The 26679-nt window shown below is 39.6% G+C and overlaps 3 protein-coding genes across 6 annotated transcripts; 1 reads left to right on the forward strand and 2 right to left on the reverse strand.

Moving 5' to 3' along the window:
• Positions 1–118: 118 nt before the first annotated feature.
• On the reverse strand, positions 119–5683 carry tekt2 (tektin 2 (testicular)). The gene is made up of 10 exons (XM_044334786.1): positions 5387–5683; positions 4039–4201; positions 3811–3936; positions 3313–3518; positions 2807–2950; positions 2387–2501; positions 1994–2101; positions 1745–1888; positions 1567–1646; positions 119–1074 (listed from the first exon to the last, which is right to left on the reverse strand). The coding sequence occupies exons 2-10, from the start codon at positions 4192–4194 to the stop codon at positions 870–872; spliced, it is 1284 nt and encodes a 427-aa protein (XP_044190721.1). The 5' UTR covers positions 4195–4201; positions 5387–5683; the 3' UTR covers positions 119–869.
• Positions 5684–6156: 473 nt separating this feature from the next.
• On the reverse strand, positions 6157–16479 carry usf2 (upstream transcription factor 2, c-fos interacting). 2 transcript variants are annotated; one of them, XM_044336013.1, is made up of 11 exons: positions 15273–16478; positions 14486–14529; positions 13599–13714; positions 12005–12124; positions 11143–11305; positions 10841–10928; positions 10463–10507; positions 9779–9837; positions 9223–9314; positions 8446–8574; positions 6157–7676 (listed from the first exon to the last, which is right to left on the reverse strand). In XM_044336013.1, the coding sequence occupies exons 1-11, from the start codon at positions 15308–15310 to the stop codon at positions 7587–7589; spliced, it is 984 nt and encodes a 327-aa protein (XP_044191948.1). In that variant the 5' UTR covers positions 15311–16478; the 3' UTR covers positions 6157–7586. The 2 variants fall into 2 exon arrangements, with proteins under 2 accessions (XP_044191948.1, XP_044191949.1); XM_044336014.1 differs by lacking the exon at positions 10463–10507 and having other exon boundaries at positions 15273–16479.
• Positions 16480–16764: 285 nt separating this feature from the next.
• On the forward strand, positions 16765–26401 carry LOC122969957 (lamin-A-like). Of its 3 annotated transcripts, none has more exons than XM_044336010.1 (13): positions 16765–19592; positions 20154–20506; positions 21707–21863; positions 22333–22458; positions 22588–22758; positions 23324–23449; positions 23681–23901; positions 24040–24313; positions 24503–24610; positions 24706–24825; positions 24949–25005; positions 25771–25968; positions 26153–26401. In XM_044336010.1, the coding sequence occupies exons 2-13, from the start codon at positions 20169–20171 to the stop codon at positions 26186–26188; spliced, it is 1932 nt and encodes a 643-aa protein (XP_044191945.1). In that variant the 5' UTR covers positions 16765–19592; positions 20154–20168; the 3' UTR covers positions 26189–26401. The 3 variants fall into 3 exon arrangements, with proteins under 3 accessions (XP_044191945.1, XP_044191947.1, XP_044191946.1); XM_044336012.1 differs by having other exon boundaries at positions 25774–25968; XM_044336011.1 differs by having other exon boundaries at positions 20157–20506.
• The last annotated feature ends 278 nt before the right edge of the window (positions 26402–26679 follow it).

The following is a 26679-nucleotide window of genomic DNA, read 5'->3' on the forward strand; positions in this document are numbered from 1 at the left end:
TGTTAGCACCTCTTATAAACAGATCTTTTTCTCTCTCGTCTTAATCCTCATAAAAATTCAGCGAATGACACAAACATCCATTTAAAGACATTAAAGCTGAGGCAGGTGAGAATTACATGGGTTTATTGTCTGAGGGATCTTGTTTATTACCTGTTTACCAGATTTTTTATCTAAACCGTATATACTGTATGAGTCAAAGTTCACGTCATTATCACCGTCTTCATGCTCCAAACAGCGTCAGATGATCAAACAATATGACAAGGCCAAACAAAGCCATTAAAGCTAATGGTTCATAAAAGTAATGACCTTACCAGACCATGAACTTGAGCGCTTTCACTCTCAAATTGTAGCACTCAAACATTAAATTCTAAAAAAGACAACATCAAATGTGTAAATACTCTCAGATGCCAGAAATATATCTTGATGACTAGATGTGTAAATACGTGTGTAATCCATTTTTAAAGATAATTTGCATGATGTTTGTAAGGAAGTTAAATAGATGCAGATAAAGTACATAAGTGATCATTTAACACAACACAACTGAAAGCAAATTAACAACACAAAAGAAGGTCTTTTTTTTGCAAAAGGATGACAGTTATTGTTGAGATAAACAAAACACACACTGTCCTTCAGCATTAATGCATTTCATTACACATTTAATTTATTAAGCTAACTATTCTCTTCAAGTTTACAACATCAGAATTTAATGTATTTTAAGGATGGACAGAGCATTTTGGTGTCATGCACATTGCTTGATAATGTCTGCAGGATTATAAACATTACATCCAAGCTGAAAACAAAGTAATCATCCTTATATATTTGTTAAATTAGACTCCTTCCCTTCAAAAAAAACATCTAATACCATCTTCTTACTGAGCCAGCAGCTGCAGGTTACTCCTCCCACTAGAGTTTGTGAGCGGGACCAGCAGCACCGGGGTTTTATCAGCGCAGGAAGTTGATGTGAGGCGGGTACGAGTGTTCATGCTTCGCTGTTCCAGAGACAGAGCTTCCTGTTTTCTGGAGAGATCCTGCAACATGCGGGCGTGATGGAGCTTCATCTTCTGTAATGAGTGTCTGAGTGAACATGGAATAAGAGAAACAAGCAGTGAGGATCATTTTAGGTGGATTTCTTTCCCATGTGGTATTTAAAACATTAAGAATTATTATTTATTACTGTAAAACTGTAGCCCGAATAATCTATGTGTGTTTATTTTTTCGATAATTCATTTCTGTGGCTTCTTGCTGGTTTAATTAGCTGGGGTTAAGGCAGCACAATGTACAGAACACACTGTATAATAAAGACGACATTCCTAAATGTGTTTTCTCCTTTATTTTATTCATTATTCAATAGTTTTAAGAGAGATACAAATATATTTCAAGACATATATTCCCTGGATGATTGAGTGTTACCTTTATCATTTTTGTGTTGTTAGCTAATTTTTGACTTTCCTGTATGTACAAAATTACATGGCCAATAAAACAGACTTGTTTTTGCTGCTTAAAGATAAAAACGTGGATAAATAATTAGCTCTAAGTTGTGATCATAGCAACAAAACTCTGACTCACTGAGCCTCAGACAGCTTCTGCTTCAGAGACGTGATTGTAGCCTCCAGCTGACTAACTTCATTAATGAGGCCGTGCTGCACCTGGGAAAAAACACAGGAAGAAAAGGATCAAATCAGGAAGAAACCTCAGAACAACTCCATTACAACTGCTAATAGTCCTTGATCTATTTCATATAAACCTCATCTTTGCACAGGTCCATGCCAGGTCTGTTGGTCCTGTTCTCCAGTCTGGTGTGAGCCAACTTCAGGGAGGCCGTCTTCGCCTGCAGATCTGCATCCAGCCCGTGGATGTCGCTCTCCATGTCAGTCATTTCATCTTCAGTCTACAGACAGACACACCTTGCTGATAAACAAACACCTCATAGTGAACAGTCACCTCTTGCCTTCCAGTAATACGGCTGGTTTAAGACCTTTGATAGATGACTCACATTTCTTATTTGCCACTCGAGCTCATCGCAGGCTTGCTCTTCATGGTGATTTCGCTTACGGAGAGCAAACTCTGTGGCCCTGCGCTGAGTCTCCAACTCATTCTGCAGCTAAGAAATAGAGGATAAAGAAAGGGAATTAATCGCAAATGTGTCACATCTGACCCCACAGAAGAAATGAGAGTAGAAATAGTGCATGATATTCCAAAACTGTTCCCAAAGCATTATCAAATTTTGTAAATATCTCTGAATCTGCATTGAAGAAATCCTCTGAAATCGACTTCAAAATGGATGTTTCATTCAGTCTTAAGCTAAACAGTATGGGAACATGGTTTGTATTAGGCCATATTTCCACTAAAATTAGTATGAGGTCATATGTAGTTACATCACATTTACCTGGGCTCTAGTGAGACTTATGTCCTCCCTCATTTGCTGGGACACCTGCATAGCCTCCTGGGCACAAGCCACATTATACTGACTGAACTGGACCCACTCCTGGGGGGTGGAGGACCTACAACATTGGCAATGACATATCTGCGTTTAAGCTTATGAGGCTGATTTAACCAAGCAAGGTGAAAATTGAAGCATTATTCTGTACTTAACTCAGCTCAAGTGTTTATACCAAGATATAATGTGCCCTCAAAAAGTAAAAATTCTGTAATATTAGTAATCTAGGAGTTGAATTTTTTATTTGCCCCGTAAAACACTAACACAACAACAAAATAAATCAAAATGGAGATGTAAAACGCATAAAAACTGCCACTGGATGCAGTATTTGACTCTGTTATTTCATGCACACCCTCATCTTGAGATTACCCTGACGGTATGCGAGTAGGATTGGTCTTCAGGGAGATCAGAGGTGACTTTATTGTAAGTGACAGGCAGGAGATATCGATGTCCAGGGCGTCCATCTTGTTTTGGAGGTCAGCAGTCAGTTGGTGCCGAGCCTCCTGCAAAATACTAGGAACATAAAACACAGGAAGGTGGTCAGTCAGGTGCAACAACCTGCATCAATATAACCTGTTATAACCTTACATGCCCATTAAGAGGATATTGTACTCTTAAAAGTGCAGTGTGTAGAATTTAGTGGCATCTAGTAGAACGGACTGCAATCTACAACCTCACCACTAGATGCCACTAAATCCTACACACTGCACCTTTAAATCATGGGTTAACAATACAAAAAGTGAATATTTGACAAGCGACAAACACACTATGGAAGTTGAGGGAATAGTTATACATTTACAAAACAGTGGAAAAACACTTAAAAAAAAAAAAAGAAATAGGGTCCATCTGTAGTTTTATCCTTGTAGCTCTCTTACCACAGCTGCTCAAAGGCCTTGTCTATATGCTGCTGCAGGACTTGCTGCACCCTTTCAATCAGCTCCACTTCTTTTTTTAATTGCTCATCTACGGGGTCGGTGACCAGCTCGTACCCTCGCCGTCCCTCCCTCAGCGTCAGACACTCGGTGCTGACCTCCAGGGGAACCGCAGTAGCAGCCAGGGCCTGCTCGGTCTGCTCTTTAGACTGTCCCAACACACATCAACGCTGAGGTCATATCGCTGTCATTTCAGTCAGATTCAGACAGTGAAGTTTGTTTCAATGGGACAAACTGACACCTGCGTTCTCATAAGTATGATTATTATCTGTTTAAAGGCTGCCACTTTAAATTTTGATTACATTGGATTCAAATAATATTGATACTTACCCTAAAAAACACACAAATACACTCACACAAGCATTAAAGTACATAGGGTCTAGCACTTCAAAAAAGGCTGATATATTTGTAATATTGTGAACACAAAATGAGATTAATCACCAGGGTCAGATCCTCCATCTCTTTATCTACTTTCTGTGCGCAGGTTTCCAATGCTTCCTTCCATCGAGCAACATCCCAGACGCGGTCGCTCAACCTGCGAGAAGTATCACTCTCATCCCAAGTCGTCTGCAAAGAAAGGTAGCATCAAAATTACTGAGGGTAGGACTGATACAATATGGAGAAGGAGGTGACACTGACATGTTGCATCCTCACAAAACAAGAACCCACCGTACAGTTGGTCTCGTTGCGCAGTGACCTGCCTTCTTGGCGGATCACATTAGAAACGTGTCGCTCGTGTTGCGCTGTGGCAGACAGCTGGTGGTTGTTGCTGTACCACTCTGACACACTATGGTGCAGGCCGGGCTTTGCAGGAAGTGCAGACATTGTGCTGCTGTAGCAACATGAAAAAATATCAGACTCTGCATTAAAATATTTATCAGGCTCAGTTAAGTGACACTTTTACAGAAGCATATTAATATCCCTGAGTTTCACAGTGAGTATTTACAGAAGTGGTATAAGCTGGAACATGCAGCAGAATAACACATTCAATATCTTGAGAAACTTATATTTATGTATTCTTATATTAACAACTGAATTTTCATTCATAATTTCAGTTTCAATTAGAGTAAATGTCTTTGGATCGCCCTTAAACTATCTGATTGACCCAGAAAACTCAGTTAATGTAGTTTTATTATATATATATGGTTTGTTTAATTAAGGACTGTACTCATACACAGTTTTATAGACTCCAGTATCTCCATTTTATGACACTCTCCAAGTACTGTTCCAAGGAAAATATTACACTATTTAGTCCACTTCATTTGTTTAATGGCTCATGATTTGGATATAAAGGCTCAAACTCAAAAAATCTAAGTAGTTTTTATAGATTGAACTTTTCAAAAGTATAGGCAATATTTACAATAGACATTACACCTCCTGGACCTGATAATAAAAGCACCTTCTTCTTATTTGTTTCTCATAAATTATTTACTTGAAAACCATGGCTTTATATTTGCACTCTCCATAAGAACACAACTATACTGTATGTACTTTAACCACATTCCTAATGCCACCACCGGTATTTTTTAGTATACTTATGCTTAACAATAATTTACAGATCCCTCATAATTTATGTGGATTACTTATGGGTCATAAGTAACTCAGAGGTGACTACTGCTGTGTTAACATAACATTTATGTAAATTTAACAGAACGCACTTAAACTTAATGGACTGTTTGAAATTTGCTGGTAGGACACAGGCAGTGAGGTGGAGACTCCCGGAGTAATGTGACAGTTACATACATGATACATGACAGGAGTTGAATTCTTCGAAACAACAGTCAATTTACTTTAAACCAGACAACAGAACCAGCAAAAAAATTAATACAAAGGCTTAATGAGAGATAAATGGAAACGTTATTCTGATAAAACGTCACATTTTATTTCTAATGATCTTAAGTCAGCTCGAACAGCTTAGTTTCTCCTGTTGTCTCTCTACATGGAGTTTAATCCTCAACATAGTATCAATAAAGTTTAAAACTCATTTTAAAGTATCTTCACTTAGAATTTTACTCACCGGAATTCTAGAATGTTCCGATAGTCGGCGCGTGCTGGTGTTTCTGGATTCGGTTTCCTATAGCAACAACTGCTCGGGCCGTCTCCAGGCAACGAGCCCACACAACGTTCGACTTTACTTAATAATTAAAATACTGCGCAACGTCCAGTTAATAACGTTTTTGTTGATTCTGATACGTTTATGACATTATCAGCCTACAGAGGACGTAAAGAAGGTGAAACAATTCTTACTTTTGTTAAGTTTACTTTATGTATACTCACATTGATATGTTATCAGCACTCTCGTGTTCTCTTGTGTGTGTGTGTGTGTGTGTGTGTGTGTGTGTGGGGGGGGGGGGGGGGGGGGAGTATAGAACATTTTATATTACGTAATTTTTGGGCCAAACACACAAAACAGAAAAATAGAAGTTTCATTTGACCACTAAATCAGTGGTTTTCAAAGTGGGGTGTGGGGAACCACAGGGGTCCTTGAGGGGGTTCCTGGGGGTCTCAAGCACCAAGGGGAATAATTTATTTTCACTACAATTCCATCCGTAAGTAACACAATGAAAGACCGTATGAATGTATGTAGACTATTTTTGTCTTGGGTTTCATACACTTCCTGTGATAAAGCATCTAAATGCAAAAAGTCTTATCAGATGGGGATCTGTGGTTTAAATTGTGTCAGTTTAGGGTTTCTTGCTGTGAGAACCACTGCACTAAGGTGCCTTCCTGGCTGCTAAAAAGCTATTTAAAATACACAAATTGTATCGTTAATAATCAACACTCAGGTATAAACACTTCTGTTTTATTGTAGTATCAGAATTAGTCATGCCAGTGGTTATAATTCCATGCTGTGGTGACTTTCAGTGTAGACAAAAGCTGGTTAGTTACAACTATCATCACTTGCATCCAAACAACCCTCAGCACATTCCTGATCATGGCTGTTTTTATTATCTTCTGTCAGCAGCAACGGTTCCCAAAATGTTTTGAGAAATGGGGAAGAAAAAGCCACCTCTGGTCTCCACTAAAATGCAGCAGGACTGGTGGGCCAAACAGAGGCTAGTGGGCTAAACAGAGGCCGGGTCTCAAACCAAGACCTCACGTGCCTGAACCTCTATTTCAGTGCATTACACCAGTGACCTATTAAGCAGATATACAAACAAACTATGATTTAATGCCCGATAAAAAAATGATTCACATGTTGAAAATCATCTCAATAATTCTCATTTATCTGTACATTGCACCTAATGGGGACACAAAAGAGATCTAAATTCTATATGTAAAGACTTCATTGAGCCTGGGAACCACTTGCCAGTGCACTATCCCAATTACCTGAGCTATGGTAACACCTATATTCTCCAACAGGCTTCTATTAAGGCCTTGCGCTAAAAATAAAACCCCCATGCATGTGCTATCAAAGCTGCTTACACTTTGACTGACAGAAAAGTATCATAGTTCTTTTAATTTACTGACATTGGACTACATTTATAAGGTTTGTGAGCTCCGTCTGGTGCTTGGAGTGTCAGTGTTAAGAGGCAGAAATTGTTACCTAAATCTGCACACAGATCAACTATACATTATATACACGTGATCCACGGACAGTAAAACTAACCTTAACAGTGATGAATATGAAAATACCCATTTTGCCCATTATGTTGTTCACTGCTAGGGGGGAAGGAGTCAATGTGAAAGTCAGCTTTGTTTTTTTTTTTCCTTTCTGTATACACATTCCTTAAAGACTAATAAATTAAAAAAGGACAAAGAAAAAAAAGGAAACTATCATTCATGTCACATTTAGTAGTTTCAAACACAGCATATCAACAAAAACATAAAAGAGTTTGCGGTAAGATAAAAAGGTGAAATCATTAAAAGTAAATTTTCTGTGGCAGGTTCATAATTTAAAGTAAAAAGAAAGTTTGGTGCAAGAGTGGTGGTGGTGTGCGGAGGTCGATTTTTCCTTGAAGCAGAGGTGAGAGGTTCATTTAGCTACACAGTTAACGGATTTCAGAGCGTTCATCCTTTGAACAGCTGGAGGTGTTGGTGGTGTTTTCAGTTTGCAGTCCTTCAGTGTTCTCTTCAAGCTCGTGTGTGTGTATGTTTTATGTGTGGTCCAATTTCAGATGTAAGCCATCTCTCAACGTTTTTTTCCGTTTCCTGGTATTGTTCGGGTGAGTGGGAGGATGCGTTTTTTTGTGACGTTACATATGTCCAGTCCACAATCACTGTGGTGTCGCATCTCCATTGACTTCTACACCGTGCTGCTGTAGCTGTGCTCGAAGCAGTGCATTGTCGTTTTTTAGCTCCTCAATCTGGAAAAGTGAAAGAACAATTATTAAAAACTCAAAGAAAACAGAGACACAAAGCAATATAGTGAGTTTTGTTTTGCTCACTTTCATCTTAGGAGGCTTTGTTTAACAATAGTAGCTGAATTATTAATGTGTGCTTATTGATAAACAGCGCCCACTGTGGCGACAAGTGGTAATTACAGAACATTAATTACTTACAAGGACATTGTTATTGCTCTCAGACAAATCTGACTTTTTCACAATTGTAATCACCACTTGGCTGTTGAAGTAAACTGGTAATTATGGTAACTCCAGTATGACATGAACATATGAATGACATTGTTATTAACATGTTTCTTAACAGTAGCACAAGAAGGCAGCAAAGTGTTGCACAGCAATATCAAGCTAAATTTAGCTAACATTAGCCACTGGTCACCAGTAAGACTAGAGTCAAAATCTCTGGGTATAGTGAATTGAGTACAGGTGTATTTTATTGCTTATTAACCCTGTTAACGTTTCACTTATATAAGAGAGAATGTGCTAGTTCTTCATCCAAAACCTACATAGGCTTGCTTTAACAGGTTTCTTACACCAGGTTAACCGTGTTTTTCTATTTTTTTCTTAAACAGTATGTTACTTGCCCAGACATTTTCCTGCTAACGCTGCCATTTAAACGGATTACCTTTCATTCGCAGGCCTGCTTCTCTTCTTTTTGATTCAAAATAAGAGTCCTATTCAGGCTGAGTGTAGTCAAGCAAAGATATGAAGCAAAGTGTGTATGTTTGAAGTTAACCTGTTGTCTGAGCAGCTCGTTGTCCATCTCCACTCGCTCCACCTCCTTGTAACTCTCCTGCAGTCGCTGGTTACTCTGACGCAGCTCTCTGATGTAGTCACAAGCTTTGGACAGGATGCCTCCTTTACTCTGAGAATCACAACAGATTGTGTTGCTGGAGGATCAAATGACTCATCGTTTCCTTTCTTACTAAGATTTCTTTCTAAGCCTTCAGTTTTTCCCCCCACCATTGTGTCAATTGCATAAATCTTTATTTAGCTTTCCCTCCTGTGACTAAACCATCTCAGAGCCTTTGACTTTTGGCCAACTCCTGGTTACATATGGAGCAACAACAGAGTCATATGAACTCAATAGACGCTGCCACGTGTCCCTCTCTGTTACTTTTGACTCAGATTGTGAATCCTTTAATGTGGTTACACCTGTTTAAAATCTGACTTTCTGCCTTAGTTTCAGAGGGTCAGAATTCAGAGAAATTACTGGATGCATCCTAGCCACAACATGAATACAAGCAATGCATGCATGCGAGCAATGTTTAACAAGATCAACAACACAAAACAGAAACTTTCAGACTAAATATGGATATATCAGCAGTGTGACCTCAAAAAAACCTGATCTCTAGAGAGATCCAGCTTTAATCTAATCAAAGACTTATTACAGCCATCTGTCACCATTTTTTTTTTACATGCTTTGAAGACTTTATGAGTTGTTAGGAGGACACTTAAGCGTCACAAGAAAAAAATAAAATGTGATTTTCGGGGCTTTTTGTGTGACACTCACCGCTCCAGTTCTGCTATCTACGCTGCAGTCAGGGATGATTTTTGAAAGCGTGACAATCCAGTTGTTAATCTTGTCTCTTCTTCTTCTTTCCACTGCAAAATTTTAAAAAGGAAAGAAAGATACTTGTCTTTTAACCCTTAAAGCTGTGGTCATATACATCTGACAACAGCAAGTATAATCTTAGCAGATGAGTTGCTTTAGATTAAATGCAGAAAAACAAACACATCTTTCTTTTTTCTTTCAAACTTAAAAGGCCGTTTATACTGTATGCATTATCATGCGACTACAATTTGTCCACCATTTGCAGAAATGAGCTGCAACAGTCCTTTTTAAAGACAAAATTAAAACATAACACCTTAGGGATAAACATTTAAATCAGATCCAATATTTTAAAGGATAATTTATGCTTAAAATATTGGTGCTAATATACTATCATCAACTGTTTAAAAGGTTCAAATAACACCCAGAGCTTTCCTGAGGTACACGAGGATTCGATTTTATATTAAAATATTAGACAAAATAGTTTAAAACATTCATGACACTTGTGACCACATACCTTCATTGTGCTGTGCTCTTCGCCTCTCATCCCTGGGTGCCCGTGGACCATCCACCTTCCTGTAAAGACACAACAAGAGAAACAAAAAAAAACATACATTTGACACTAACATTTGGATAAAATTCAATGTCAGATTTTCATTGTGCAGAATATTAACCATATAAAAAATAACTAAACAAAACTGTAACACCTTAACTAGAATTCAGTGACACAACAATGTTGTCAAAGGTAATTAAACAAAGATCCATGTGATTGATAAAGGAGATTTGTTTACTTTTATGAATCAACAATAACCCATAAATGTACCCTTCATTATGGTTTATGTCAAGCTAGACTGTCTCATTTGGCGGGAAGGTGCAGGGCCTTCATGTCCTCCGAAGGGCACACTTTTGTGGGCCTCGTCCTTCGAAGGATCTGGCCTCTGAATAAGGGTTTTTAGTTAACTATCAACCATATTTCATGCTATGAGAAAGACTCAATCATAGGATGGATACCAAAAGTGGGTGTAAACTAAACCTGGAGGCAGTCAGCTTACTCCATGTATGTAAACAGACTGACTATATACACATGTAATTCACCAAACAAGGATGCTAATGATTGATTAGTGAGCCACCAAACGTCTCTACAACACATCATGGGGGCAGGGTGGGGGGGTTGGGGGGCGTATGTGAAAGTTCTCCTCACCAGTTTGTACTGCCATGCTGCAACATCTCGCTTTCACCAAGGTCTCTGGGGATGGCAGGTAAGTAGGACAGAGTGTGGTTTTCAGATGTTGGATGTTTTAAATGATGGATATTGAATTTATTTGTTCATCTTCACTTGTACACACAATGACAAAAACTAAATCATTCCAAAAAAAAGGGAGGAAAAGAACATCCAATCCACTGTGGAGAAGGGGTTAGAAAATGTGTGTGGTGGGTGGGGGGGTGGGGGAGAGGGGAGGGTGAGAAGATGGCTGACCATGTGGGGAAGGTGCTGTGGATTTGGTGAAACACCAGACTTAAGGGATGATGATGATGATGATGATGATGAATATGCAGTGAGGCGTTGTGTTATACTCACGCTGTGTAGGTGTGCGTGCGCGGTGCGATGGTACGAGGGGTCGCCGTCTGCAGCACCTCAGGGGGGCTCATCATCACGTAAAACTGACCTAGATTTATAAAAAAGGGACAAAAAATTAAGTTTATCCTGCAGTGACAGAAGAATAAAAATATTCTAAAGATGCATTGATACCTTCAGTATCTATTAAACATGAAACAATGTGTCTTGGGAAGCTTTTGACTGTTACTGCATGTATAAAAATACAATTTTTTTAAAGATAAAGCATCACTTTTCCCCCAGATGATTATGGAGCGTTTTCTCACCTCCTGCCTGTGTGATGGTTGGGTCGGCGGTGGCCTGCACCGACACGGCCGTGGCTGTTCCATCGCTGACGGTGGCGGCGGGGAAATAAGCAAACCGCGTCTCTCCACTCACGGTCTCCCCGACAGGACTGCCCCCGTTACTGAAAGGGTTCTGGATGACAGCCTGAACGGCGATGAAGACAAGAACAAGTCAAAATAGCGAGAATAATATCTAAACGACTGATACAAAGTATAAAGGTAAGGTTATGTATGTATGTATTAATGTAGCTTTAAAGTGATGTTTGAGACATCTTGGGGTGTAATTAAGAACAAAGGAAGGGTAAAACTATGTGACATCTGCCAAAACCTTCAAAAACATGTACATCTATATCAGCATTGCTTTCCACAATATCTCTTTCCTTTCAATGCAAGCGAGGGCTTAAAAGGTTAGCTACCTAAGCCACACTGCACTCACAATGATTACACTATTTCACTATTATCTGCTTGTGATATATTTGTGATTGAGCTTCACATTTTATGGAGGTTTCCTAACTTTTATTTATGGTTATAATAAGGATTGATTTGGCAGACAGGAGTAGATTTAATGTTACTATTCAAAATGTTAATGTTTATTACACATATTTTAGAGAAAATCTTTGTCATACTTGTTTTCTTGAAACAAAAGTTAAATAAAAATAAGAAGATGTCGGTCCTGTTTTTGTGGGACCAACAAGAGCTTTGTGAGTACATCTGAGTTGTTGAATCACATGTCATAGCACATTAGCATGAACATACAAATTTTTCTTCCTGCTGTGTTTGGTGTTGCTTTGTTGTGCATGTAAATTAGACAGAAGTCACGCAGTCCCTCAGTTTGTCGACTGACCTGTGCCACCGCCTGAGGGGCTCCGGCAAACGCTGCAGTCGAAACGACACTGACAGCTCCGGTCCCGTCAGCTGTTGCTTCTATTTGATCGTCTGTCACTTGAACCACACGATAGGTCACCTGTATACAGAGCAAAGAGGAAACACGTTTTTTAAAAAAGAGCTCTAGGGAAGTGGTTTTAAATTGTATAGTTGCTTTTACACTGCCAACTCAAAATAAAACCTAGACTTAAAAACAAATTAACAACAAACAACCGACGTGGGAATTCATGACATTTATCCTAATGTAGAGAGGACGGTTAATCTCACATTTACATCTTTTCTGAGAATAAGTAAGTGGTTATTGGGTCTTAACATCTACCTCATCTGTTTCCTATGATAACTCTGGGTTTGGGGTTACGTATGTGTAGAAATACAATTCCTGACAACAAACAAGTGTGGTTTGAACATGGCTAATTTAAAATTTCTTGGTATCAGTTATCTAAACCCCTCCCTAGATCACAGCACGTCTGTCAAGCGAAGATTTCTCCACACACATTGAAGACATGTGCATTAAGTTGGACTGTGGTAAGAACTACTCGGTATATTTTAGATACTCAGTATCTCAAAATTAAGAAGGGAGGGGTCTGTATATTTATCCTAACCCAAAGTCACACAACAAGAAGTGTAAATAACTGAGTTTTTCTGCTATAATTTAAGCTGCTTTCATTAGCATGTCCGGCTAAGAAGCATACTACCTTCAGCACTAACCATAGTAACCAAGTGTTACTTCCAATGCTAAGGCAGGTAGATACAGCTGATAAAATTTGCCAACAAGTAGTCACTTCTGACGGCCAAATAAACAGTTGCCAGCTAGAAATGAAAAGCCTGCTTTTGTTTGCCTCTGCCTAAAAATCAATTACTTATCCTTTCAAAAATTGCTAAGAATTTCAAGCAGTAAATCGACCGTTACAAACTGAACGATTGACAGACATAGCAACAGTAACTACGGGGGCGGGGCTTAGCTAACGGTCAAGCGGTAGAATGGGCAAACAACGTAAGCACCAAAACCTGATCGTTTAATGGCAGATGTAAGACAAATTATTTGTATTTTCTCAAAGTACAGTTTTTGAGTTACACATGTTTAAGTGCTGCATAAGTGGAAAGAGACAGAAAATTGTTAGATGGAGCCAGAGACTGACATCTGGAGTGATTAATACTTAATAACACTCCTGTTATGCTACTCTTGCTATAAATCTGTTTCCACTGTGTAACTACTGTACTACTGCTGCTCTTAACTATCTGTTGTAGGGGGAGAAAATTAATCTCCAACAATTTTGATAATCGATTAATCAATTTGAACAATTTTCAAAGGAAAAAAAATGGTAAAATTCTCGGGTTCCAGCTTCTTAAATGTGAATATTTCACGTTATTTAGACCTCTTTGATAGTAAACTGAATATCTTTGACTTGTGAACTGTTGGTCAGGACAAAACAATGCATTTTAGATTGAATTTTGGACTTTAGGAGACAATCGTCGACATTTTCTCACATATTATAAACCCAACAACTAATAAATTAATCGTGAAAATAAGTCGAGAGGTTCTCCATCCTCACCTGTCCTCCACTGTTCTCTGTGCGGAACTGGTACTGCACATTGTGGTCAGCGAACGCAGCTTGTGGGACACCGGTGATGGTCACTGCTGTCTGCTCCTCCGTCCCCACCGCTTCTCCTGCAACATACGGCAAGACAAGTTTAGTTGTATAGCCCATTTCAACAACAAGGCAATTCAAAGTGCTTTACATAGAGCATAAAAGGCATCAAGACAGAATATGAAAGGCAAGGCAATTATATAAAGGCATTTAAATACGATTAAAAAGTATTAAATTGGAAATAAAAGGGAGCTAAAATAGAATAAGACAGACCAGGGTCTAAATGTTTCAAATCTGTGACTCTGCATCAGGTCAGAGACATAAAAACACAGATGTGAGGAAAAAGATATACACACAATGTCTCAGCGTGAGACAAGAATGGACAAGAATATTCAAGAGTAAGTAAATATAACATAATTTATCTTTCTCTGAGAAGCAGCATGTACATTTGTATTCAATGCATGCATTTTCATGACAGCACTAGGATTACAACTAACATTTTTTCCCATTACTGATTGCACTGACAGTTATTTTATTGATTAATAGTTTGTAAAATGTCAGAAAATATTGTAAAACATCCAATCCCAATTCAGAGTGCTTGTTTTGTCCAACCAACACCCAAAAATATTAAATAACTTTAATTAACAATGAAATAAGAGCAAATCCTCACATTTGAGATGGTTGAACAAGCACGTATTTACTGGTTTTTTTTTTTGCTGAATATACAATAACTCTACTATCAGAATGTGTTGGCAGATAATTGTCTGTTGATCTACTAATCAAGTAACTGCATTTGCACTAACTAGGACACTTGTTTCACTTGGTTAGATTGGAAGTAAGGAAGCTCTCACCTTCCTGTAACTGCACCACCTCTTCTGTTTCCTGTTTGTCGTGACTAAAGAAACAGAAAAGACAGATGAGTCAATTGAAATCAACAGTGATTACTTGCAAACCAGATCATTACTTATCACCAATAGAGTGCCAACCCTGAGTTGTGGATGAACGGCGCCCCCGGGTGGTCACATGAGTAGATGATAAATAAGACATAAATAAAGTAATCGTACATAATTGGCGTACATGCATGACAAAAATCAACTTTTCTGCAAATTCCAGGAGGAAAATTACAATTATTTGGTGATTAAAAGTCAAGTATGAGTGGTTGATTGGCTGCACATGGAGAGAAAAACTTTCAAAAATAACTATAATACTACTAACACCGCCCTGTTTTCGTTAAAAAAAAGCATTTTAATCCCACAAAATGTGCATCAGGTACAATATCAGCACGATGCAATCAATATTACCCTGAAAAATAGACTCAAATTGCTGTTATGAGCTTGTCTTGCTTGTCTAGTAAATATTACAGCAGATGTAATGTCACAGATTTGTAAAAAAAAAAAAAAAAAAAGGGCGCTCAGTTTTAGCTGAAAATATCTTTAATGGTACTTAAAGGCAGCATTAACCCAACATACTGCACAGACACCGATTCAACCGGGAGACACAAAACCAAACGATGCACAAATATTTTTAAAAAAGTAACCGCAGCATAAAGCTTATTAACAGAGCATCGCGTTGCAGGGAGATTTTAGGCCGTGGTGGTGGGAGCCATGGCAGAGCAGGAAGCGGCCAACAGCCTCTCACCTCGCCGAGCTGTCCAGACTCTGCTCCAGCATATCCATGAAGGTTCCGCGGGTGTAAAAAAAAAAAACGCCGATATTCAACGACACTGATTTACGGAGATGGAAGCGCTGATCACGGGGACAAACACACGGGTCATGTGAGAAAGACAGTCCAGGACACGTGAGGCACCGACCGGGCAAGGAGCTAAAATGGAGGCCGTTGTGAAGCAGGACGGCGCCGTCTGCGTCTGTGCGTAAAAACAAAAAAACAGCTCGGGCGGTTTACGCGGCTATGAAGGCGGCGGTGCTCCGGCTTCTGCTGCTGTCAAGGGTTAAGATTGTTAAAGTCTTTAAGATGAGCTGCTGGATGCACTGACAGAAGATGATTTCCTCTTTAAATAGATGAGCTGGAGGTCGTCTTTGGTGTCCTTTTTTTTTTTTTGTTGCTCTGCGACACACAGCTGCTGTTTATCCGCGCAAAGCTGCAGGCTGGCTACGACATGCGCCCGATAAGACGCGGAGTGGACTACTTATTATGCGATACATTTTTTGTTTTTCACTGTTTTTTTGTTGCTTTGTATGTGTACGATTTCAGACATTGTCATCTAGTATTCACGTGACTCCTCCAATGCCAACAGTTGGGGTGTTAGAGACAGATTCTCGTGTCTTTTCTCTGTTTATTTCTTTATTTAAAAAAAGACTTAAACGAGCTCCACGTGGATTATTTGGCTTTTTAGTATCTGAAACGGTGTTATACTGTCTGTTTACCCTGTCAAGCATGCTCAAGTGTATTTATCTGTCAGATACACGTTGACAGGCAGCTCCTCAACGCAACGTTTTTCAGCTTCCTTGCCCAGGTGACCACAGAGATCCAATACGGGTTTTCCCACAAACCACATGACAGAAACCATGTCCATGCCGTGCCACGAAGCAGCGCGCAGCGCACACACGGTGCTCATAATTCACCGTTTTATGTCCTGTTGGACAGCTGTAGCACCAATTTTACGTCAAAATCTGATAGGAGAGCTACTTTTGTGGGTAATTAATTGGGCTGTAGATGAAGCAGGAGAGCGGTTACGAGGGGAACATGCTGTCTGTCCGCAGGCAGTCACGACATTTCCATCACATCAGCAGCCAGTGGGAGGCGATGCTGGATCCATCAGGCATAGTGTAGATAGAAAATACACTCACATTCACTTCATGAGGTACACCTGCACAATCTAATGCAATCCAATACAACAGATATGCCATAAATTGTATTTTATGTTTATTATTGAGGTTGTAGTGGGTGGTGGCACAGGAGTGCATTATATTGAAAGGTGTTTCTAATATTTTGTCCATCCCATTAACATACATGAAGGGGGCAAAATGCCAGGGACACTTTTCAATATAATGCACCCCAGTACACCACCATCATCCACTACCATAATACAATAATAAACATAAAGTAGAATTATCAGCTTTCTGACGATGACGACAAAAACTGAAAATGTATGAGCTTCGTAATAGTTGAGAGTTGTTATTAGCAGATATTCCAACTATGTCTGAGATCAATTATTTTTTTCCCCCCACTTGAAAGGTTTTTAAGTTTTTATAAATGAGCTTCAGAAAACACCTTGAAATCATCAGAACATCTAAAAATGTGATTTAGTATAGAACTGAGAAATAGTAATAAAACAAAAAAGGACACCAAACAAACACAACTTCATATTATACACATTAAAATATGATAGTAGTTCATAAATCAGTAGTTTCCAACAGAATGGTTGGGAAGTTTTCACCCATCTGGAAGTTTTGTTGTCTTAAAACACTGAATCTAAGTAGATGAGGAAGGGTGGATACTTATGCAAACAAGTATATTGAATTTTACATTTGTAGCTTATTTATATCACTTTGTAGAGATCTGTTTTCATATTGATATTAAAGGGTGTTTTTCTGCTAGTCAGTGTCAAGAAGCCACATTAAATCTAGTCAAACTTTCAAGGGGGGTGAATAGTTTCTGCAGACACTATGAATCTGAGGGATTACAAGATGATTAAAAGGCAACGCAAGAAAGAAAAACATCTCTCCACCATAATTACAGCATGTTTATTTTTTCCAACTTTTCTGCTTTTCCTCTTGTGAAATACCAGATACTTTAACCTTTTCAGGTCTGTGATTGTCCTTCAAAAAAAAAAAAAACATAACAGGGGACAATCAGTCTCACATCCACACTGAGGCCATGTCCTTTGATAAGGGATCACAAGCCAAAAAGTTTGAAAAAATGACTTTTTAAAAGTCTAATATGACCATGCCATGACAATAAAAGCATTTAATCATTTTAAAAGGAATGCTCTGGAGTTTTCTTGTATTTTTAAGCCAAAAAGTTTAATGCAACTTCCAAAAAGTTGCAACTTTCACAGCAGCAGGGTCCAACATACTCAATAAAATATTGTGATAATCATAGAAATTGCCTCTAATAAAATAAATACTAAATAAAATCCTTACAAGCATACGTTTGCAGAAGAAAACTAGTTATTGGGATTTGCTTGATCATCTGATGGAAATCTATAATAAATACATACAGTACCTGAAACAGAAGTACCCTTTTAACCCTTAACATTCAGTTTCCCCCTTTTATTTCCTGTTAAATAGCTTTCATGTCTGTCAGAATCACATGTGTTCTGTATCTGCTTGTTTACAACATATTTACACTGAATAAAATATTCAAATGAAAGACTACATGACATCTATGGCTGCACTATTCCCTCAGTGGGAAATATTCTAGATGTGTTTTACATTGTTTTATACACATTTCTCCACAATTTGACAAGACATATTTGGTGTCTTTGGAAAGATTTGCATCGGCCTATGTTTACACTGTAGTAACTGAAAAAAACTGGGCCTATAGATCTTCAGCTACACAACATCTTTTAGTCTCAAAATTAGTCAAACAACTCAAAAATAAAAGACAGTACTTCAAAGTTGAATAAAAAAACACTCAGTCAGACAGAGTTCAGTGCAATATTAGATTTACTGTGCAAATAGCATAATACAGTAAACCGAGTCTTGGTTCATGAAGCAAAACCCTAAAAACCGAATAAGAAACCATCACGTTATATACTCTGGAGAGTGCCTCCCAATGTGGAGCTTCAGGGTTCCTCCCATGTCACAAAGTCCAGGTAATTTCCACCATTAACACCTCTTCAGTGGACAGTCCCTGGCATTTGTTCAACGAGAGGCTTACGTGCCTTTATTGATTACACTTACACATTGGTTTATAATGAAACTTCACCTAACACACACAAAATAGCTTTTTTAACATTAAGGGCAAGTTACTTCACCTCTTTTTCATCTCCTCCTCACCTTATTTCACCCTGCTCCCCCATCATGCTCCTGTGGGCAAGTAAGCAAGTCCCTTATCTTCATCTTGACATGTTTATGACATTCCGTTTATGCCAACACCTTATGATATCTTCTGGTGGGCTTCACCCCTGTCAACATCAGGCTCTGGCTGGTACCTGTGTCCACTCATGCTCACAATTTTGGCAAAACACACACACAACACGGTCCACGTTGCCTATAAATCATCATGACCTGCTCATGCCCTTTCTGTAAGAGACACAGACTTCATACACTCACATCACCTCTTCACCTGATACAAAGACACACATATATTAACTCATTTTGTTAGGATTAAATGTATTATATGCATATACCATGTTAATCACAAAACCCCCACTACAACACTGATGGAGTTTTAAGTGAAATATTTAAGAATATTTAAAGAAAAGGAAAGAAATCAAGATTAGGTTCTCTCGAGTCAGTATTACATAATACTCCAGGTGTGTATTTAAGGGTTAAAACAATCTAAAACTTCTTATAAAACTTAATCATTTCAACTTCATGGAGAAGTATAAGAAGTGTGGTTTGAGTAAAATACTGTAAATGAGTAGAATTCAACACTCAGGTAATAGATCTGTTTAAAATAATCCCTTGTTCATATCACATGTCATTGTGCATTTCTTTTAGTCGAGAGTGACTCATTCATTCAAATCACACACCCATTACAGTGAGACAGACAGAGAGAGAGAGAGAGAGAGAGAGAGAGAGAGAGGGATGGAGAGAGGGGAACAACCACCTACTGAATGCCAAACTTGAGGCCAACCTCTCTCTTCTCCTCCCATCTCATTCTTTCCTACATGGGCACTCAAATGAGTTTGCAGACAGCGCAATAACAGGCTGAACAGTGCTGGAGAACTCAGAGAGACACTCTGATCACAAGTTTACCAAGGAAACTAACAGAGAGATCATCAGACATCCTCGGAGCACAGTCTTCTCTTTTTCCGACCCACTTAAAAAGGTAAAATCTTTCTATAAAAGTCATTTTTTTGTGCAGGGATATTACTTTGACTTTTGGGTGGAGTCGTTAACCCCTCCCATGATTTTTGTGATTATACTGTTTGTCTTTTTTTGTCCTTAATGTCGTTGCACTCAAAGGAGTTGGAGGTTTCTGGAAATTGTGCATATTTTACAGTGAATTATGTTCTCTTTTGCAACTCTAAACTTGCAGTTTTGACTTTGTTGTACTTGTATGGAAGTTCACAGATGCACACTTTTCTTCAAAAGTAAAAAATATACTTATATGGATAGATTAGCCATGCTTTCACTCTTGTGTTCTGGATTTATTTTAATAATAAGAATGATGAATGTTAAATGTTGATTTATAGACTGAACTGCATGGTTGACTTCCTCCATCCTCCCATTTAAAGTCCTGTTTTCATTGCACTGAGTATAAATTATAGACAATAAAATGTCAGTTTTTGCAAATGTGCACCAGAATAAGAAAAAAGTGTAAATTTATTTTGCTTTGAAAAAAAAAAAGATTCCAGAAAGTGAATAATCGTGTCTCTTTCTACAACAGTAGCAGATAGGTGCAATGGCGACACCCAAAAACACTCCCAGAGGTGCAAACACACCGCTGTCCCCCAACCGCATCACCCGGCTCCAGGAGAAGGAGGACCTGTGCAACCTCAACGATCGTCTGGTTGTCTACATCGACAAGGTCCGCTCTCTGGAGACCGAGAATGCCGGCCTGCGTATGCGCATCACAGAGTCTGAGACAGAGATCAGCCGGGAGCTGACGGGCCTTAAGGCTGCCTACGAGACCGAGCTGGCAGATGCCCGTCAGACCCTGGACTCGGTGGCCAAAGAGCGAGCACGTCTGCAGCTGGAGTTGGGCAAGCTGCGAGAGGACTACAAGGAGCTGAAAGCCAGGTGGGTTACAGCACATGACACTGGTCCAAATCTAAATCTGGTAGCAGCTTCTATTGTGTTTGCCATGTGTTTGCAGGGGTGGTGCTAGTGAGGAGAGAAGGAGGAATATTTTTAGCAGGGCTTAAACCTTTCAAACAGTAATAAATCACATTTATCAGCAGCCCCGAAATGTCTTTGCAACACCACTGTGTGTTTATGAGATGCAGTTTCTTCAGACATAAAGTCCAAATGACCATGCTCTCTTGGAAAGTACTCACAATCTGACTTTAGATGTTAGATATCACAGAGCAAAGCTTGTGAGAGCAGTTTTGGTCAAAAATAAAATTGGGTTGATATGCTGTTTATAAACAAATTGAAAAAAACACTAGTGATGCAAATAATTTGTGCTGTCTGATGATCACGAGAGGAAACGGCTCCCTCGAGGCCTCTGAAATCCCCTTTTTTAAAACCGAATCTTACTCCGTTATTGTGATCCGTCCGCTTAATATTGCATGAGTTTGAGGATTTGTGATGGAAGTGTGAATATCTGAATTATTCATACATGTAATGCACAGCAGCAGAAGATAAGTTACTCATTAGCTCCTCATAGCTGGTGCTTGTTTAACTGTTGCTGACGCTCTGCCTGTCGCTTTGCCCTGCTCGCTGGGGCCACTCCCTATAACATACCCTCCTCATTGCTCACTTCAGTTTGACGTTGGACTTCCACTCCGGCTCCTTCCCATGCTGCCACATCCCGGGCTTGATGACTAACTCTTTCCCTTTCTCCTCCTTCACCAAAGTAATCATTATACACACAATACGTGGCGGTGTTTAGTGTGCTCCAGTCTTGCTTCCATTATTTTTCCATAAATATTGAGGAGATGGCAACTGTGTGTTTTGGTAAAGCCAGGCCGTTGCCATGGCAGCGTTTCAGCTAAACACCAACAGCGCTGGCTTGTGGCTACCAGATGCATGGGATCAGAGGCTGATCACTGTGGGCTATGAGTCATACGCAGGCTTGGAAACACCAAGGTCTTTCCCCTGTTACTATTTCATCCAGGCAACATTAGATTGTGTAAAGGAAACTGTAGTAATTTACTTTCCACTTGGTTCTTAAGTTATAAAACAAAATGAACATCTATCCTTACTCTCTTCACTGAAATATTCTTATTCTCTCATTCTTAAACGTTTTTTAACACCTGATTCTTTTTGTCATTACAGAAACGGCAAAAAGGAGTCAGATCTGGCAGGAGCGTTGCAGAGGCTCAAAGACCTGGAGGCCCTGCTGAACTCGAAGGATGCGTCTTTGACCACGGCTTTGGGGGAGAAGCGTAACCTCGATGTGGAAAACAGGGACCTGAAGACGCAGGTTGCCAAAGTAAGCTCAAGCCTACGCTCAATTTAAAAATCTGTGGAAACACATCTGGGATCAATCTCGCTGTAGTTGTGTTGTAAAATCACCGGCTCAGAGTTTGTCCACTGTGTTTTCCACTTTGTGATACTAAATGTCACGGCTCTATTTTTAGCCTTCACTTCTAGCCTTTTTAATTTTAAGTTCATCCTGTAGGGTTTTGCAAGAGCCTCATAAGAGTTGTATAATTTTCTCAAGTGAAAATAAAACACCAAAATTCTGGTGTATTTCTCCAGCTGACCTCAGCAGGGCAGACTTCTTTAGACGGCTGTCATGGCTGCTTGAGCTCAGGCATTTTGATTAAAGGACTGTCTCCATAACCATCCCTGATCCATCGCCAGCACACTTCTGTGCTGCGTAGTTGTGCTCTCAGCTGCCGGTTTATGTGAATGTTTGTGCTTTGTACTAATATTTAGTTCCTGTTATGCTTTCTTAGCTGGACACCACTTTGGGTGATGCCAGGAAGCAGCTGCAGGATGAGATGCTGAGGAGAGTAGACGGAGAGAATCGCATCCAGACTCTCAAAGAGGAGCTGGAGTTTCAAAAGAACCTGCACTCTGAGGTCTGACTCTCTTATCATCATCATCATCATCATACATCACTTCTCCACTTACTTTTTCTATCAAATTAAAATCTACCTGCTATTTCAGTATGAAGTGAAAATAATCCTGATGTTATAACTCTCCAACAGGAGCTGCGGGAGACAAAGCGACGCCATGAGTCTCGTATGGTCGAGTTGGATAACGGTCACCAGCAAGACTATGAAAGCAAGTTGGCGGAGGCTTTGGCCGAGATGCGTGGCCAGCACGAACTGCAGATTAAAATGTACAAGGATGAGATTGAGAAGACCTACAATACTAAGGTACGCTATCATTTTAACGCTGCTATAAGGTAAAAAGCCATAATTGAACAATTAAACTGTCTCAACAAACCATGTGTTCCCAATGACTGCCCATTGTCTATTGGACATATTATACATTAGAACAATAGAATTAACAGTAGATAATAAAATCTGCTTAAAATACCAGATTGATGACTGTTCTGCATTTTCATATTAAATCAACTTAGTAATAGTTTTTTGTGACTATCTAACATTTCTGGCACTGAGCTGATATGACACCCGCTGTATCTATCTAAGAACAATTCATGAAAAATATCTATTTCAATTTATTTACAATACATTTGACCCCAGAGGACAGAAGAGGAAAGATTTACTGACATTCTTTCCATCAACAGAAGATAAAATATCAGTAACATGATCATAACACAGGAAGACATTTGGCATTTTTCTTACTTCCCTTTTTTCAACAGTTGACTCACAGCAGCGGGAAAGCAAGTTTCACAAACTGATACTAACGAGGCAAAATGAGATTCAGAGTGCAGTTAGGTTATAATTCTGACTTTATGAATCTTCCTACGTCTGTCAGCTGGAAGGTGCACGTCAGTCGGCGGACAGGAACAGCCACCTGGTGGGAGCGGCGCACGAGGAGCTTCAGCAGACTCGAATCCGCCTGGAGTCCTCGTCTGCTCAGCTCAGCCAGCTGCAGAAACAGGTGATCTGAAACCAGCAGCCCACACTGCACGCATGAATGCGTACATATTTTACAGCAAAGCAAAAACCTCACTTGAATTCATGTTTTTTTATTCAAACAAACATTAAACATAAAATCTGCTCTACACATTTACATAAATTCAGTTTCTGACTCCTTTGAGACTGGGTTTTCAAACTTAACCGAGCTGATTCTGATCTGATTATAACTGTGTGATTCTTCTGTCTAAACAAGCTGGCGGCTCGTGAGGCAAAGGTGAGGGACCTGGAGGACGCCCTGTCTCGAGAGCGGGACACCACACGTCGCCGTCTGGGAGAGAAAGACAGAGAAATGGCTGAGATGAGGCAGCAGATGCAGCAGCAGCTGGACGAATATCAGGAGCTTTTGGATATCAAGCTGGCCCTGGATATGGAGATATGTGCCTACAGGAAGCTACTGGAAGGAGAGGAAGAGAGGTATGTGCCACGGTGGCGTAGATGTGTGTAGATTAATGAGCTTTGGCCATGAAGTCATAAATAAATTAAGGGCTTTGCAGTAGTAGCAGTCATTTCTTCTGTGCCTCTTACACTTTTTCCTTTTCCCTGTCCCCGTAGGCTGCGTCTCTCCCCCAGCCCCCCACCGACCCGAGTAACAGGAAGTCGTTCCTCTACTTCAGCAGCTCACTCTCGGTCAGTCCACTGCAGCGGTCACAGTACTCCAGGCAAGAGGCGCCGCCCCAACGACACCGACAGCGAGGCCTCCAGCTTCGCAGGAGGAGCTGTGGCCCGCACTCGTATCACTCAGCAGGCCTCTGCCAGCGGACGGGTCACTGTGGATGAAGTGGACCTGGACGGGAAATATGTTAGACTCAGCAACAAAGCAGATGAGGTGAGATAGTTGGAAATCTAAATATCTGAGACGTCCTGTTTGTCTGTTTCTGTTCTGTAGTTTTCACTTCACTTTTACATTGTTGGTAAATCTACACAATGATCTCCTGAAGTTTTTTTACTTTAGGGGTTTGACATTATAAAAACACACCACTGATGTTTTATCCAACTATGATCTTGTTTTTTGCAGGATCAGAATTTGGGCAACTGGCAGGTGAAGCGGCAGGTAGGATCTGGTGCACCCATCGCATTCAAGTTCCCTGCTAAATTCACCTTGAGGGCCGGCCAGAGGGTCACGGTAAGCAGCGACTTCACTGAGCAGTATCACAAATCAGCATGGCGATAAACGGTTACAGATGTCTCACCCTGCTCTATCTTTGGCGTGGCGATCAGATCTGGGCCTCTGGTTCTGGTGGAACCCACAATCCTCCCTCTGACCTGGTATGGAAGACTCAGAACTCCTGGGGCACCGGAGACTTCTTCCAGACCACCTTGATCAGTGCCAATGGAGAGGTATTTTAATTATGGTGTTTGGTATTTGACACTTTATTTAAACCTAAAGTACTATGAATACATGGAGTTTTGTTATGGCCACAATGCTAGTGTTTGGTTTTACAGTAACATCTTTTCTTCCAGGAAATGGCAATGAGGAAGGTCACCCGCACACAGTTTGAAGAAGAAGATGATGACATGGTGAGAATAATTATATTTATTACATACAAATGGGTGTGAGCAGGTCAGTCATCAGTAGATTCAACCTAATGCTGGACTATTAGGTTCCTCTGAATTAGACTTTCAGTATTTTAAGATCACTAAACTGTGCATCCCAGAAATATTACATTAACTACTTTAACACTTTTAAACAAACAGTCACAGGGATACAGGTAGTACAATAGATTGGTTTGAGATTAAACTGTTAAAAACCTGTTAAACTTAACTAAATTAAATTAAACTGAACTAATTTTTTAGATATTGGAGGTGTGCAATGAAATGAGATGTTAATCTCTTTGCTTTTTGCTCTATAAATGCCTGGCCTGAAGGTGTGGAACAACAATCAAATTTGGGGAAATTTAACAATTTTGTATCTTCAAGTCTAAAATTATTGATTGGTAGCACACAAACATCAGTTATCAGTGAAGTCAGTCTCAAAATATGAGTTGTGGCAATGCTGACTTTCAAAAATGGACAAAACTTACTAGTACCAAGTGTGCATCACATGTAGCATTAATGACTTTAGTGATAATTTAACCTAATTTTATTAATGTTTGTGACATAAATCAGTCTTCTTCTTTTAAAGACATTCAATATATTCTTCAGGAATATTTTAAGCCCTCTTCTTTTGTCCACCCTTGGAATTATCACCAATTACAACAATCAAACATAAGAAGTGTTGACATATTTTTAGTGAGTCCTTATTAAATTCACAATATCTGCACTGAATCTTTCTCTTTGCCTCAGCAGGTGGCTCACAGCACCTGTGGCGACGGCGAGTACAACCTGCGGAGCCGGACGGTGGTGTGCGGCTCCTGCGGCCTTCCTTCAGACAAATCCAGCAACTGCTCCGTGTCTTCAGCTTCCCGCTCCTTCCGCAGCGGCGGCATCTCCGAAGGTTTACTGCCGCAGTCCTACGTGTTCAGCGCCAGCACACCTCGCAAGGTCGGCCCTGCAACACAAACAGTTGATATATGACTGAAATTTTAAGGCCTAAGTAGAAAGAAAACTGTCAGCAACTCTTGGAGACTTAAGCATGAATTTTTTCCTCTGTATTTCTATGGTGTAAATACCTTAAAGAACATTTTTTTGTGTGATGATACTAACTTTGTTCATTTCTTTTTCTCAGAGTGGAAGCAGAATGGAGAGCTGTCCAGTCATGTGAGCTCCGGGATTGATGTCGGAGCTTCTAAACTCTATTAGTTTTTAGTTATTAGTTAAGTTACTAGTTGTAGTTATTAAGTTCAATTCATGTATTTTGGAATCATTTTCAAGAATAGTATGCAATAAAGATGTATACTGCTTTTTTATAATGTACATAGGCAAGCTAAATATTGTCACCTTTGTATTGGTGACATTCAGGGTTGGAAACTTTCTACATGGCAGCAAAAGATGAAGCTACAGTTACTTTAACACTCAAACAGATTAAAACTTCTGTTTGGACACTATTTTGACAGCAGTGTTTGCTGGTAAAATAAAAGTTAAAGTATCGTCTTGAACTATTCCTATCAATAAAGTCTAATCATATTTTCATTACCCCCCAAAGACACATTGACACAGCAGGGTTGCAGAAAATTCAAAAGAAATGTTAATTGTTTTCAAAAAATAAATTGAATTTTGAACTCAGTTGTAAAATGACCCCAGCCGTGCTACAGG

This window comes from Thunnus albacares, chromosome 19, assembly GCF_914725855.1.
Source record: "Thunnus albacares chromosome 19, fThuAlb1.1, whole genome shotgun sequence".
In the NCBI taxonomy this organism is placed as follows: Eukaryota; Metazoa; Chordata; class Actinopteri; order Scombriformes; family Scombridae; genus Thunnus; species Thunnus albacares.

Bases quoted from the DNA above. Each gene is read 5' to 3' on its own strand.
- tekt2 (XM_044334786.1), bottom strand. From the start codon at position 4,194: ATGTCTGCACTTCCTGCAAAGCCCGGCCTGCACCATAGTGTGTCAGAG. The intron at 3,519-3,810 runs GTGATTAATCTC...GTGTTGGGACAG, and splicing joins AGATGGAGGATCTGACCCTG to TCTAAAGAGCAGACCGAGCA. The intron at 2,951-3,312 runs GTAAGAGAGCTA...TTATGTTCCTAG, and splicing joins AAGGCCTTTGAGCAGCTGTG to TATTTTGCAGGAGGCTCGGC.
- LOC122969957 (XM_044336010.1), top strand. From the start codon at position 20,169: ATGGCGACACCCAAAAACACTCCCAGAGGTGCAAACACACCGCTGTCC. The intron at 25,006-25,770 runs GTGAGAATAATT...TCTTTGCCTCAG, and splicing joins AAGAAGAAGATGATGACATG to CAGGTGGCTCACAGCACCTG. The intron at 25,969-26,152 runs GTCGGCCCTGCA...TCTTTTTCTCAG, and splicing joins GCGCCAGCACACCTCGCAAG to AGTGGAAGCAGAATGGAGAG.
- usf2 (XM_044336013.1), bottom strand. From the start codon at position 15,310: ATGGATATGCTGGAGCAGAGTCTGGACAGCTCGGCGAG. The intron at 14,530-15,272 runs GTGAGAGGCTGT...CTGTTTCTTTAG, and splicing joins AGTCTGGACAGCTCGGCGAG to TCACGACAAACAGGAAACAG. The intron at 10,929-11,142 runs GTGAGAAAACGC...TTATAAATCTAG, and splicing joins AACCATCACACAGGCAGGAG to GTCAGTTTTACGTGATGATG.